Here is a 15057-nt window from a genome sequence, read left to right as displayed (position 1 = left end):
GAAAGCAATATTTTCAGATTCATTCCTCAAATATTTAGGAACTCTGCACAGTACATTGTAGAAAGGGAAATGAAAATTTACTTTTTTTGAGAATCACCATGCTTACTATTTGTGAGACTCCTTTTATTAAAGCAGTTCTCATGGCTTTCTTTTTTTGTGTGCGTAATAGCATCTCAATTTTAAATACCTGGAAAAAGAATGAGAGACGTTGTTACTCTCTTTTTAAGATAGGCAGATTGTAAGTGACAGAAGTGGGATTTTGAATGAGTTATGTTTGAATCCAGAAATTATTTGTAATTGTTCCATGCCTATTTCTTGCTCTTTATCTTGCATCCTAGTGTGCTGAGGGAAAGGGATCAAATTTTTATGTGGTAGTAGAGAGATGCAGCGGAGTATGCTATGCTGAGACCTGACATACCTGCTCAGCAATACCGGAAATATAGAAATGAGGACAGCTTGTTGGGTAGAAGAAACAGAGAAACCAAGAGCTAGAAAGGTGAGACTATATAAGAGCAAGCAACTTGAGGCTTTGCTGATTGAGTGTCCTGTCATAAGCAGAAGATGATTTTGTTCTGTGGTCTTAGAGAGAAAGGTATTTTGAGAGAGGAGCTTCACACTGCCACTTTTCCCATTTATCTTATTTTGTTTAAAGGGATAGTCCCTTAGTTATCCACATAATACTTTTGTCTAGAATATTTATACCATGACTTTTGTCAGATATTTCTGATTTGTCTATAGATGGAGGGTTACTGAATTCATATAGATGGAAGGATATTGGGTATAAAAATATGAGAATATAATTTTGAGCTATGTTAGCTCAAATGATCTCCAAATGCTAAAGAACTGCAGGATAAGGAACAGCGAGTATTCTATATATACAATTTTACTGTGGGAAAATATACATAAAATTTATCATTTTAACCTTTTTTTTTTTTTTTTTTTTGAGATGGAGTTTCACTCTGTCACCCAGGCTGGAGTACAGTGGTGCCATCTCGGCTCACTGCAAGCTCCGCCTCCCGGTTCACGCTATTCTCCTGCCTCAGCCTCCCGAGTAGCTGGGACTACAGCGCCTGCCACCGCGCCCGGCTAATTTTTTGTATTTTTGGTAGAGATGGGGTTTCACCGTGTTAGCCAGGATGGTCTGGATCTCCTGACCTCATGATCCGCCCACCTCGGCCTCCCAAAGTGCTGGGATTACAGGCGTGAGCCACCACGCCCGGCTAATTTTTTGTATTTTTAGTAGAGACGAGTTTCACCATGTTGGTCAAGCTGTTCTTGAACTCTTGACCTCAAGTGATCCACCTGCCTCAGCCTCCCAAAGTGCTGGGATTACAGGCATGAACCACTGTGCTCGGCAGATTTTAACCATTTTTAAGTTTGCAATTCAGTGGCATTAAGTACATTCACATTGTGGGATGCTTACCATCATCCATTTCCAGAATTTCTCTTCTTTCCAAACTGAAATGCTGTACCCCTTAAGCAATAACCCCTTATCCCCCCAGCCTCTGGCAACCATCATTCTACTTTCTGTACGAGTGTGACTAATCCGGGTACCCATGTTTGTGGAATTATGCAATATTGTTCATTTGTGAATGACTTACTTCACTTAGCATGATATCCTCAAGGTTCACCCATATTGTAGCACCTGTCAATTTCCTTTCTTTTTAAAAAATACTGAATAATCCACTGAATGTATGTACCACATTTTGTTTGTCCTTGGATTGCTTCCTGGAAATACTTTTAAAAGAGACATAGTATTGGCTTAGTAGACAAGGTGATCTCCCCGGCTCCCCACTTGCCCCACACTTGGGAATATATAGTCGCTTACCTCGTCACTCTCAGGAGGAGATGGTAGGGAGTGGAGGTTGTATTTATTTTCGGGGAAAAAAACCAGACTCCCAGGTGGTGCTGATGAATCCATCTCTTCCTACCCTTTTGTGATTAATTGGATCTGTGTTCAAGATTCCCAAGTTGTGCCTGAATTCTAGACGTGTAGAGCCAACTCTCTAGTGGTTTTCACCTCAGTTTCAGTGTTAGAACTGTAAGAACTGCCACTGTATCCCTTTCCTTTGAAGAGAAGTGGACGAGAAACCTGGAGTCCAGGATTATATAGGCCAAGGAAGCTCAGAGTTTCAAGAAGGGAGAGGAGGTCAGTGTCTAATGATGAGAAGAGGGCAAACAGGGTGAATATTGAGAAGCAGTTATTTGATTTGTCAATTAGTAAGTAGAACATTGGACCTTCTTCTCGTGCTTCCCCTAATGCACATACTCAGAAGCTTTGTATGTAATTTTTAGGGGAATTAATCTTCAAGCCCATCCCTACATCTCAATTAAGACCTTCTGGCTTAAAGCAGTTTTAGTTTTAGTAACTTTGGGTGGAGCCAGGTGAGAATGGGCAAAGTGAAAGGCGACATGGGTGGGGCATGGTGGCTCACAACTGTAATCCCAGCACTTTGGGAGGCCAGGAGGGAGAATTGCTTGAGCCCAGGATCTCGTGACCAGCCTGGGTCTTAAAACAACAACCAAAAACCCAAAATTTACAACTTAGCTACTCTGTCTCCATCACATTTATTTAAAAAGAAAGAAAAGGGGAGATGGAGACAGTGTTATGACTTGTGGGAAAGGGGAAGGGCAGACACTGGTGATTTTCAGTAGGGAAGATTCAAGCACAGGCTGGGAAAAGATTGATGGGGATGATGATGATTGGAGCATCATCCCTTGGAGAGGGTATACAATGGGATCATGACCCCAGGCTGAGGGACAAGAAGAAGAAGAAACTGGAGCAGATTTGAGGTAGACAAGAATAAAGTTGAATTGGTTAGCTAGTATTTTGAGTGCCAAGAACGTAATCATTCATATATTAGCCTGGTGGCGGTGGCACGGGCCTGTAGTCCCACCTACTTGGGAGGCTGAGGCAGGAGAATTGCTTGAACCCGGGAGGCGGAGGTTGCAGTGAGCCAAGATTGCACCACTGTACTGCAGCCTGGGTGACAGAGCAAGACTCTGTCTCCAAAAAGAAAATAATCATTCACATAATTTGTCAGCAGACCCAAAGTGACTAAGGAAAATGATAGGCAAGTTTCTCAAGGTTTTTAAAAATGTCTGCTTCACGTAACACTTTTTGTAATTTAGGGTGTATAAAATGGATAACAAAAGCGAAAGAGGGACTGCTTAAACCAGACTTTTTCATTTTTGTTTTCCACTTTATGTGTTTAAAGAGCTTCTATGTCTTAGACTCACCAGTACTTGATAGTATCAGTCTTAAAGCTTTGTTTTGCTTTGCCAGTTTGATTAGTGGAACAAATCTTGGTTTTGTAATTTGCATTTTCACAATTACTAATGAGGTTGAGAGGCAGGCTAGTGTAGCATTTAAGAGCTATGGACTCCCTGGGTTCGAATCCCATTTTGCCACTTAGTACTTACTGATACAGGTAATTTACTTTTGCTCTCTGTGCCTCCCTTTCCTTACCTGTGAAGAGAGATGATACTAGTTCCTACTATATACATTTGTAAGGATTACAGTGCTACAAACAGTGCCTAACATGTGAAAAGCTCTATTTTAAAATTACGTCTTATTTCATGTATTTATTAGTCATTTCTATTTCTTTTTCTGAGAAGCCTACATACCCTTTGCCTGTTTTTCTACTGAGGTGTCTTTATTTTGTAATTTGTTGGACATATATAGTTTACAGATATTTTCTTCTACTGTTTGCTCTTTAATTTTTCAGAGAAAAATCTGACTTCTTCCTGAAGCCTCTGAATTTTGCCTACAGGAGGACATATCTTAAAAATCAGTTTTTGTGTGTGCTTTAGTCAAGTTTTTTTGTTTGTTTGAGGCAGGATCTCGCTGCGTTGCCCAGGCTAGAGTGCAGTGGCCCCATCTCAGCTCACTGCTGCCTCCACCTCCTGGGTTCAAGTGATTCTCCTGACTCAGCCTCCTCAGTAGCTGGGACTACAGGGGTGAGCCACCATGAGTGGCTAATTTTTTTTTTTTTTTTTTGGTATTTTTAGTAGAGATGGGGTTTCACCATGTTGGCCAGGCTGGTTTTGAACTCCTGACCTCAAGTGATTCGCCTGCCTTTGGCCTCCCAAAGTGCTAGAATTACAGGCGTGAGCCACTGCTCCTGATTTTAAACATATTCCTCTAGCACTTTCTATAGTTTACATTTTCCTCATTAATCTACCTATAATTTGTGTGTATGTTGGGTGGAGGCGGGGGTTAAAATGTACGTCAACTTTTTTTTGACAATGATAGAGAACTTGAAGAGGAAGAAGTCTTAGAGTCAGATCTGAATTAGAGTCTGTTCTGCATAACTTGGGCAAGCCCCTGCTGTCTCTTATTTTTGACCCTGTAAAATGGAGATACTACTCAGTTTCTTTGCTGCATAGACTGGGTATGAGAATCAAGTGAGTTGTGGCAAAGCACTTGGAAACTTCCTGCAGTGGTTTAGTAACCTAAGTGCCTGGTGAAAAATACTTCGGTATTAATATTACAGAAGCAAGCCCCAGGTATGTTTTATATATCATGGTGTACGTTTGGTCTTGAATGTCTTAAGCCAGGTCATGATTAGAAAACTTAGAAATGAAACTTTGCGGCCGGGCACGGTGGCTCAAGCCTGTAATCCCAGCACTTTGGGAGGCCGAGACGGGTGGATCACGAGGTCAGGAGATCGAGACCATCCTGGTCTACACGGTGAAACCCCGTCTCTACTAAAAAATACAAAAAACTAGCCGGGCGAGATGGCGGGCGCCTGTAGTCCCAGCTACTCGGGAGGCTGAGGCAGGAGAATGGCGTAAACCCGGGAGGCGGAGCTTGCAGTGAGCCGAGATCGCGCCACTGCACTCCGCCTGGGCGACAGAGCGAGAGTCCGTCTCAAAAAAAAAAAATAAAAAAAATAAAAAAAAGAAACTTTGCAATGCTTGTGGGAAGTCTCTCTTAATCTCTTGAGAGCCAATGAGTTAGAACCAATCAGTTAAGTTTCCTCTATCTGGTGGCATGTTAGAGTCATTCACTGGGGAAGATTTTTTGCAAAGTACTGATACCTAGGCCTCACTCCCAGATACTGTAATTTGTTCCATCTGGAGAGGAACCTGGGCATCAGTGTTTTAAATAAAATCACCTGAAGTGATTTTATTGTGCAGCTGAAGAGGGCTACTGATACAATGAATATAGAATTGAGGATTTGGTAGCATTTTTCTATACTTGTTTGCTGGTCAGGTTGTAAAGAAGAGTTCCCTGTTCTTAAACAGTTGTGGCCTTCTAACCCTGGCTCTAGGAGTGGCTGGAGTCAAAACCTTGCCAAAGTAGAGAGCTGAGATCATCTGACAAATTAAGTTGTATTGGAGTGTTATGTACTTTGAACCCTCTTAAAGAAAATTTTGCCAGAGGTTTTTGGGGTTTTCAGGGTTTTTTGTTTGTAGGGGGTGGAGAGGGTGGGGAGCTTAACAGAAATTGTTCTCTCACAATTCTGAAGGCCAGAAGCCCAATATCAATGTGTTGGTAGGCTTGGTTTCTTCTCTGTGGCTTGCAGGTGGCCACCTTTTTGCTGCATCTCTACGTGGTCTTATTCTGTATGCGTGCACCTCTGATGTTTCTCTCCAAAGTGTTAATGTTAAAAGCACTTGGAAGCTTGTTTAAAAAAACCATTTATAATGCCCTAGTATCAGTAATAAATGTTAGTTGTGCAGCCTTCCTTAAAATGTTTTAAAAAATTACTTTATACTTTGTCTTAGTACACGTTATTGAAACAGGAGACTTCCCTGACCCCCTCACAGGACGGGACGTGTGACAGGGATGTGGCTTGTTTATTCCTCTTATGGGAAGGGGAGCTCACAGGTGAGCAGGTACAGGAGCCAGGGAGAGCGCTTTTGGGCTCTGGTCCCACAGCAGTGTCTAGGAGTGTTACTATGCTCTTTTAGCCCTGTTGTCCCAGCATAAGTGTTAAACAGCTCAGAAAAGAGTCAGTGTGACATCCTTTTTGGGTTCCCGCATTTAGGGCATCCTGAGTTCTTTTCCTGTGTCCGGGAAGAACCAGGTCACAGGGACTTGAAGGATGGTGAATGTGGAGATTTTATTGAGTGATTGATGGAAGTGGCTCTCAGTGGGATGGGGAGCTGGTGAGAGGGGATGGAGTGGGAAGATGATCTTCTCCTGGAGTTTGGCTATCTCTCAGCCAATCTCCAACCGCCCCAGCTTCAACCTCCTCTCCACCTTTAGACACTTCCTCACTTCTCTTCTTCTCTGCTGTGCTACGCTGCTCTGCCACTCTTCTGCTTTTGGAGCCTGGGGCTTGGGGTTTATATGGGCACAGGATAGGGGTGCGTGGCAGGCCAAAAGGGAACACTTGGGTGTGAAAACAGGAATGCCTGTTCTCATTTAGGGCTACAGGTCCAGGCTTGAGCCCTCGCCAGGGACCCCACCATCATACCTCCTGTCCTTATTATTCTTGCAGTATAATGAATGCATCAGCAAATTGAAAACAGATAGTTTTTGCCCTTTCTTAATTTAATTAAAATGACAAGTAGTTTGATATATTGCCTTTGGCGTCATTTCCAGGAGGCTATGTTTGTTTTCTTGGTATAATGGCCGGTGTAACATTATCAGTTTTAAGTTAAATGTAAGTATTAATGAAACTTCAGCTTTTTACTTTATCTTATTTCTATAGCCCCTTTTTCCTGACTAGATTCACTGATGATACTAAATTTGAACAGTTCGATAATTCATGTTTTTTTATGTCTAAAACCAATTACTTTTTCCCTTTCTATTTGTAGGTTATGCAATGGTCTCTGCAAGATGGTTTATTCTTGAATTGGACCTTTTTAAGACTGACAAATGCTGGTACTTCATCTTCTATAAGTGGACTATAATTTCTTTTCTCAAGACAACTACATAAGCAGACAAAATTGCAAAGATCTGCCCTGTGTCGAGTATGACAGCCACGACTCGTGGCTCTCCGGTCGGAGGGAATGACAACCAGGGCCAGGCTCCTGATGGACAGTCTCAGCCCCCCCTCCAACAGAATCAGGTAGGATGTTGAAGATACTAGTTAAAGCTACAGTGGAGTGGGGCTGGGCTCAGTGGCTCACACCTGTAATCCCAGCACTTTGGGAGGTCAGGGCAGGCGGATCACTTGAGGTCAGGAGTTTGAGACCAGCCTGGCCAACAGGGTGAAACCCTACAAAAATTAGCCGGGCGTGGTAGCGTGCGCCTGTAATCCCAGCTACTTGGGAGGCTGAGACAAGAGAATCACTTTAACCTGGGAGGCTGAGGTTACAGTGAGCTGAGATAGCGCCACTGTACTCCAGCCTGGGTGACAGAGCTAGTCTCTGTCGCAAAAAAAACCCCGAAAAACCAAAACCTACACTGGTAGGTCTACTGTTGGGGTACTAAATGATGGAACGTGTTCTAAATACTTAGTGAAGCAACTGTTATTTTAAGTTTTGATTAACAAAAGTGAACAGGTCGGGCGTGGTGGCTCACACCTGTAATCCCAGCACTTTGGGAGGCCGAGGCAGGTGGATCACAAGGTCAGGAGTTCGGGACCAGCCTGACCAATATGGTGAAACCCTGTCTCTACTAAAAAATACAAAAATTAGCTGGGTGTAGTGGTGCGCATCTGTAGTCCCCAGCTGCTCAGGAGGCTGAGGCAGAAGAATCCCTTGAACCCATGAGGCAGAGGTTGCAGTGAGCCAAGATGGCGCCACTGCATTCCAGCGTGGGTGACAGAGTGAGACTCCATCTCCAAAAAAAAAGAAAAATGAACATAGGTCTTGCATAGTAACAAGAAAGCTCAAGTGGTGTAGATGGTAATCCTTGATTATGTAGTCTTTTTCTGGCGGCTTAACTGTCAGTCATTAAAATTTAAGCCATGTGTCAATTCTAAGAGGGAAAGCATTAAATTGTTCAGTGTAGCCTATGATTAGCATAGACCCATCATAAATCATGACACCACTTTCTACCCCATAAATACATACAATTGTAAATTGTCAATTTACGATAAGATTATAAAAAGAACATGGACCCAAGTCATGTTGCCTAGCGTTCAAATTTCAGCTTTGTACCATATTTGCGTTATGACTCTGGGTAAATTATATAACCTCTAAGCCTCAAGTTTGTCTATCTGTACAATGAGGGTAATAATAGTGTAACTACTTCATGGATTGTTAGAAGGATCAATTGAAGTAATGCTAAACATAGATTTTGGTATTAAGGTTTTATGCTGACCTCAAAACTCATAGGGTGTGTCTCTTTCTGTTCTCTGGATGAATTTATGCGAAGTTTATTATTTTTTCATTAATTGTTTGGAAGATTTTACTGGTGGACCCATCTGGCCTGGGGTTTTATTTATGGAAAAGTTTTAATTGAAGATCCATTCTTTTATTTGGAGATGGAGTCTTGTTCTGTTGCCCAGGCTGCAGTGCAGTGGTGCGATCTTGGCTCACTGCTACCTCCGCCTCCCTCGTTCAAGCGATTCTCCTGCCTCAGCCTCCTGAGTAGCTGGGATTACAGGTGCATCCCACCACACCTGGCTAATTTTTGTATTTCTAGTAGAGACAGGGTTTCACCATGTTGGTCAGGCTGGTCTCGAACTCCTTACCTCGTGATCCGCCTGCCTTGGCCTCCCAAAATGCTGGGATTACAGGCATGAGCCACCTGCGCCTGGCAGATCCATTTTTTTTTAAGTGGAGGAATTTTTAAATTTTTAGCGTCTTCTGGTAAATTGTGTTTTTCAAGGAATTGGTTTATTTCATCCAGATTTTCAAATTTGAGGTAAAGTTGTTAATGACCCTTTTTATTATCTTTTTTGTGTCTTGAGACCTATGGTAATGCCTCCTTATTTCTGATACCACTACTAATGTCATTAAACCTTGTAAAAAACCAACTCTCTTGTCTTTACTCCCTCCCCCCACCCCCTCCTGCCAACACACACACGCACGCACGCACACACTCTCTCTTTCTCTCGCACACGTGCGCATCTCTGTTCCTTTTAGTTTGGATTTGGTTTGCTGTTCTTTTTCTCATTTCTTGAAATGGAAATTTAGATGATTGATTTCAGTTGTCTTTTCTAATATATGCAGTTTTGTATTGGGAAGTATTAAACTGAATGACAAAATATTAATACTTGTGATGTGCAGCTCAAACAGTGCTTAGAGGTAAGTTAGTTGAGGTGTGTGTAAATTATCACAAACATGCTGCTTCCAATTTTTACATGTTTGTGTAGAGTCGGGTAAGTTTTTAGGCAAAAGTGTTATTTTTAAGTTTTTATACTATTATTTGGGGATAAGTTCTTATTGTCCAGCTATTACAGATTAGATATTCTATTATAAGTAGTATAGAAAAGAGCTTCTGTCTCTCCTTTTTCCTCTTCCTCTGCCGTTTTAGAGAAGTGAACAAGTTGGGGTTTTTTTCTCCCCCAAATAAGTGTGTCAGTTTTATTCCTTTTCCTCTCTAGTTCCCATTTTCGAGACATAAAACATTAAAGCGTTTGGTCACAGGTCTTGGACAGAGTTAAGTCCTTCCTGTATCATACATTTGTTAGCCAGTATTCGGGTTTTTAAAAGCATAGTCAGAGGTTTGAGTTTGGATGCCAAAGATTTCCAATTTTAAACCAGAAGCTAGTAGTTAGAGTTCCAATATCTTTCCCTCTTTTTTTCCATTTTATACCTGCATTGTCTGTGGAATTCTAACTTCTTTTGCAATGTTTCTGATTTGCATGGCTTTAGACAAAAATCTAAACCTTTTATTTAACCGTACTCTTATTTTAAGATGTACTTGATGATTTTTAGAGCTCTTGGGTTTGTAGTATTCAACCTAATATTCTATGTCTACGTTGTGTTCCTTTTCTTCTAAAAACTTTACATTTTTTAAGATGACTGGTAATTTAAAATAACAAAGGAATGAAACAAATTACATTATCCCTCACCCTAACATTTTGTTTTTCTCTATTTATTAATGTTAGGATTTTATTTTACAAGATCTGACACGGTTGTACCAAGAAACAGCAACCAAAGTGTTAATCACTGTTCAATTTAGGGCTCACTTTTTGGATATGCTTTTTATGTGCTGGCATAAAAGGAATTTCTAAAATCAGATTTTTCACTTAAATTTTTTTAAGCATGCCTTTAAAAGAATTCTCTTAGAGAATTTTAGGCTTTAGTATGTAGTAAAACTTGAGAAATGAAACAGCCTTGGCAGAGGCACCGTGGGATGAACACTTTTGGATGCGGTTGCTGGGAGGGTGCAGATTTTCTGAAATGAAATTTGGCAGTATATGTCAGTGGCCTTCAAAGAAATTGTTTATACTGTTCTGGTAATTATATATCCAGGATCCTATCCTAAGGAAAAGTTGAAGTTCAACACAAAGGTTTATATATGAGAACATTCATTACAGCTATGTTTATGTTTGTTAGCAGTAAAAAATACCAAATACTAAATGTCTCCTTAATTTTGTTTAATTCATGCAATATTATCTGGCCATTAATATTTTTTTAAGATTTCTAATGATCAAAAATATTGAATACCTAGATACATTGAATGGAAAAGGACACAGACTTAAGTATAATTCCAGTTTTATTGAACATATATATGGACAGTTTTTATTTACTCTTAAAGATTACAAGGAAATAAATATCGGTGATGTTTATAGGTGTGGAATTACAGGTGTTTTAAATTTTATTTTTTATATTTTCTATTTTCTATGAGCATGTATAAACTATGTCGGGGGGAGAGGAGTTAAATAATAATAAAGCAGACTTCCAAAGTTACATACTTCACATCAGACATTTTTGTTGGACTTGTAACACTTGACTTCTGTGCTGTAGTTTCCTTTGCCTTGAGACCAGCTCTGTGGGCACCTGCACAGTGTTCTCCATCTTAAGTAGAAGTTCACGATTTAGTTACTAATTGACCATATGAGTTCATATATAAACTTTGTAAGTAAAACATATTAATGCTGGTAAACTCATCTGTCTTCGTGCAAGTGCTTACTTATGCAACTCTTTATTTTACAACCGTTCAATAGATGCTTGAGTGTTAGGGCGAGGGGCCCTTTTCTCTTAAAGGACCATCAGCCTACAGTGAATAGAAAATTCAAGAACACATGAGTAAAAATCAGTTTAAAATTTAGGTTAGTTTCATTTTGAAAGAGAAGATACCACCTGCTTTCTGAATTAAGAGTAAAGGTCATAAAAGTTCATTCACTTAGTTGTGAAAATATTATGCACTGCTAAAGCAGGGGGGAGAGATAGACATGCTAAAAATGAAGACTAAAAGAAGTGGAAAAATAGCCATGTTAGTTGAAAGTGATTTACTTACTTAAAAACCATAATCATGAACTTCTAAATAATTGTTGTTTGAGTAATAGTTTGGGTGTAGGGAAATTATGGAAATAATTACATTTTCCCCCCTTCAAATAAAAAAAAGTAGAAGTTATAAATTATAATGTGTAAAATGAGATGTATCATATTTGTAGAATAATTTCTGTCATGGCTCATATAATGGGAAATGTAAGCAGAGAGGCAGTACACGTTATGATTAAGAACACAAACTATTTAGACTTTGATTCAAATCCTGAGTATAGAATTTGAGTTGTGTGATCTTGGGCTACTTATTGTCTGAGTTTTTTTCATCTATTAAATGGCAGTAGCATACTTCATTAGGTTGTTGAGAATTAAATGAAATTATTTTAAAGCACAGTAGTACAGAGATGGCCTGAAACATCATAAACTTTCAATTATTTTATCTTTTGTAAAAATTTGCAATACAGTTGTCCCTTAGTATTCATAGAAGATTGGTTTCAGGACCTCTTACCACTTGGATAGCAAAATTGGTGTATGCTCAAGTCCCTGATATAAAATGGTTTAGTATTTGAATATAACTCATGTACATCTTTCTGTATATACTTCACATCATCTCTAGATTACTTATGATGCCTAATATAGTGTCAATGCTGTATAAATCGTTATTATGCTGTATTGTTTGGGGAATCATGACAAGCAAAAAAGTTTGTACATATTCAGCACATATTCAATTTTTCCTGAATATTTTCGATCCAAGGTTGTTGGTTGACTTTGCAGATGCAGAACCCATGGATATGTAGGGCTATTTACTGAATTTTAAAATCTGCAATGCTTGTCTGTGTTGGTGTTTGGATTACTGTTTTACATATGTTATAGAAACTTAAATGTGGAATATTTAATTTTTAATTAAGACTTCATCGCCTGATTCTTCCAATGAAAATTCCCCGGCAACTCCCCCAGATGAGCAAGGTCAAGGTGATGCCCCACCACAGCTTGAAGACGAGGAACCTGCATTTCCACATACTGACTTGGCCAAGTTGGATGACATGATCAACAGGTGAGTTGGTGTGTAACACATAAGAAAGAGAGCAGACAGGAAAGTAACCCCACTGCCTCCTTAATAGTCTTTACAGCTTCGTCACTGCCAAGTGTTTTATAACTCATGATTCTTAATGGATTTAATAAATGAAAGGGAGTGACAGTGTTAGTAAAATTTTCACATTAATGATGATGACCCTGCTTGGTTTGTTTCTGAAGTAAAATTGTATGTTCAGTTTCCCTCTTGGAGAGTTTATGAAGTTTTTTTCTCATTGGTCTCTTGGTTGCTGGATGACTTTCATAATTTTGGGATGGCCTGAGGTAAATCAGGTCATGAGGACATTGAGTTCCTCAGAACCTGATCCTAGTGAACTCTTGACTAGTTTGAGCCATTTAACCATCCTAGATGTTTCCTTTTTTTGGTCTTCATCTCAGGGAACAGTTCAGAATATAATTTTTCACACTTGTAGTACAAACAACCACCCTATCCCACCCCCACACACTTTGATTATTTAGAGGAAAACTCCAAGAGAGTGAAGCTTTAAGCTTTTGTGCAGAGGAAGAAAAAGATTTCAAGAGGCTAGGGAAGAGCACATCAAAGAATCCCATATGACTGTGGTCTTGACTGTGGGCTCAACAAGTGAGTGCCAGGAAGGTGTGACACATTTCCCCCTCACTACCCAAAAGGAAAGTAATGAAAACACATGTTCTTAAAGGCACTTGCTTTACTGAGTTTTTTTTTTTTAATTTCATTTTCTAAAAATAAGTCAACACTATTAAATGCATAATGTGAGAGGAAATAGAAATCCTTTGCATTAAAAAAAAAATCTAAATACATAAATAATGAGTATGCATTGTTAAACAGAAATATTTTGTGTAGGTAAACTTTTCTATACTTTCCCCCTTACATACACATATTCCTGCCAAAAATTACTGTTAACAATTAGTACATTCTCCAGATTGCCTTTGTGTTTACTATCATATATGAATTGATTTTTCTATAAATACAGGATTCTTACTATAATTTTGTAACTTGCTTTCATTTATCTTGAATATTTTTCCTATTAATATCCATTGTTTTTAATTATATATTTACAAGAATACATTGTGTGATTCTGGCAGGTGCCTATAGTAACGGTATATAATTATGTTTAATGGTGGTCCCTGACATTCTCTATACCCACAGCAGAAGGTTGTATTGTTTGTTGGTTTTCTATACTTGTCTGGTGGTTAGTGATTGGTAGTAAAATACTTCTTAGGCTGAAGTTGCATATTATTAGCCAAGTTCTCAGTGGGGAGAAAAATACAAATGATTTTTTTTTTTTGAGACGGAGTCTTACTCTGCCACCAGCCTGGAGTGCGGTGGTGTGATCTCGGCTCACTGCAACCTCCGCCACCTCGGTTCAAGCGATTCTCCTGCCTCAGCCTCCTGAGTAGCTGGGACTACAGGAGTGCGCCACCATGCTCAGCTAATTTTTGTATTTTGAGTAGAGACGGGGTTTCACCATGTTGGCCAGGATGGTCTCGATCTCTTTTCTTCTTTTTGAGACAGAGTCTCTCTCTGTTGCCCAGGCTGTAGTGCAGTGGCACGATCTTGGCTCACTGCAACCTCCGCCTCCCAGGTTCAAGTGATTCTTCTGCCTCAGCCTCCCGAGTAGCTGAGATTACAGGCATGTGCCACCATGCCTGGCTAATTTTTGTATTTTTAGTACAGACGGGGTTTCACCATGTTGGCCAGGCTGGTCTCGAATGCCTAATGTCAGGTAATCCGCCTGCCTTGGCCTCCCAAAGTGCTGGGATTACAGGTGTGAGCCACCGCTTCTAGGCCACCCTGTCTCTTACCACAAAAAAAAAAAGCAGGAGGAGTGGGGGCGGTGCAACGAAGAGGTTTATCATGTCTCCTTTGATCTGATTCCCGAAAGAGCACTTCCCTGTGAATTTTAACAGAAATATCCCTGATACCTAATTAGTTAATATTTGATTGTTATAATAGTTTTATATCTTAAGTTATCAAAATAATTTAGTTTTCTTCCCTCTCTTATTGCTGTATCTTTTGACAGTACCTGTAAAAGTTTGTAGAGACAACAGATGGTGCTTACTCCCAGAAAGCAGATATTCCGCCAACCTTGTCTTAATATTTTAATATTATTTTAATATTAAATATTTTCATAGCAAGATAATTATAATTAGTAGCTCATTTGTAGTGCCTCTTTTAGTGTACAACCATTAAGCATGTTTTATTTTATAAAACTTTTAGGCCTCGATGGGTGGTTCCAGTTTTGCCAAAAGGGGAATTAGAAGTGCTTTTAGAAGCTGCTATTGATCTTAGTAAAAAAGGTAAGTTATATGTTTTTATGCTTTCTATAATGTATGCTACTAGATGTGCTTTTACTTTATCCCAAAAGCGGGTGAAATGGATTTGTTTTCCTCCATTTAATTGAGGGTCTTATCTGTTATGGGAAATAATATACAGAAGAATATTTTACAATTAAGTACCCTATAAATGATGGATGGTGTGATGGACTCCAGACATATCTGCCCCCTGCCCCCCTTGTAATTTATCTTGAGTCATTTCTGTCCTCAAAATATGTACTGTCTAAGTCTACAAATTATTTACACTTGCCCTTTGACTGCTTTACTAAAATGACAGTGAATTAGGATGTGTGGCTCTTTGTACCTAGTAAAATTTTCATTCGTAATCCTTCAGGTAAAAATTACCAT

At 39.5% G+C, this 15057-nt stretch overlaps 1 protein-coding gene across 1 annotated transcript in view; it reads left to right on the top strand.

The window, feature by feature from the left end:
- USP9X (ubiquitin specific peptidase 9 X-linked) overlaps nt 1–15057 on the top strand; it is a 144891-nt gene that overhangs the window by 30541 nt on the left and 99293 nt on the right. The window contains 3 exon segments of the mRNA XM_033201721.1: nt 6772–7025; nt 12210–12355; nt 14594–14673. Coding sequence (XP_033057612.1) covers nt 6930–7025; nt 12210–12355; nt 14594–14673 — 322 coding nt within the window. The 5' untranslated portion in view covers nt 6772–6929.

Source organism: Trachypithecus francoisi, unplaced genomic scaffold (genome assembly GCF_009764315.1).
Source record: "Trachypithecus francoisi isolate TF-2019V2 unplaced genomic scaffold, Tfra_2.0 Lachesis_group6, whole genome shotgun sequence".
Classification (NCBI taxonomy): Eukaryota; Metazoa; Chordata; class Mammalia; order Primates; family Cercopithecidae; genus Trachypithecus; species Trachypithecus francoisi.
The sequence above is the reverse complement of the archived record's forward strand: the minus strand, read 5'-3'. Positions and strand labels throughout refer to the sequence as shown.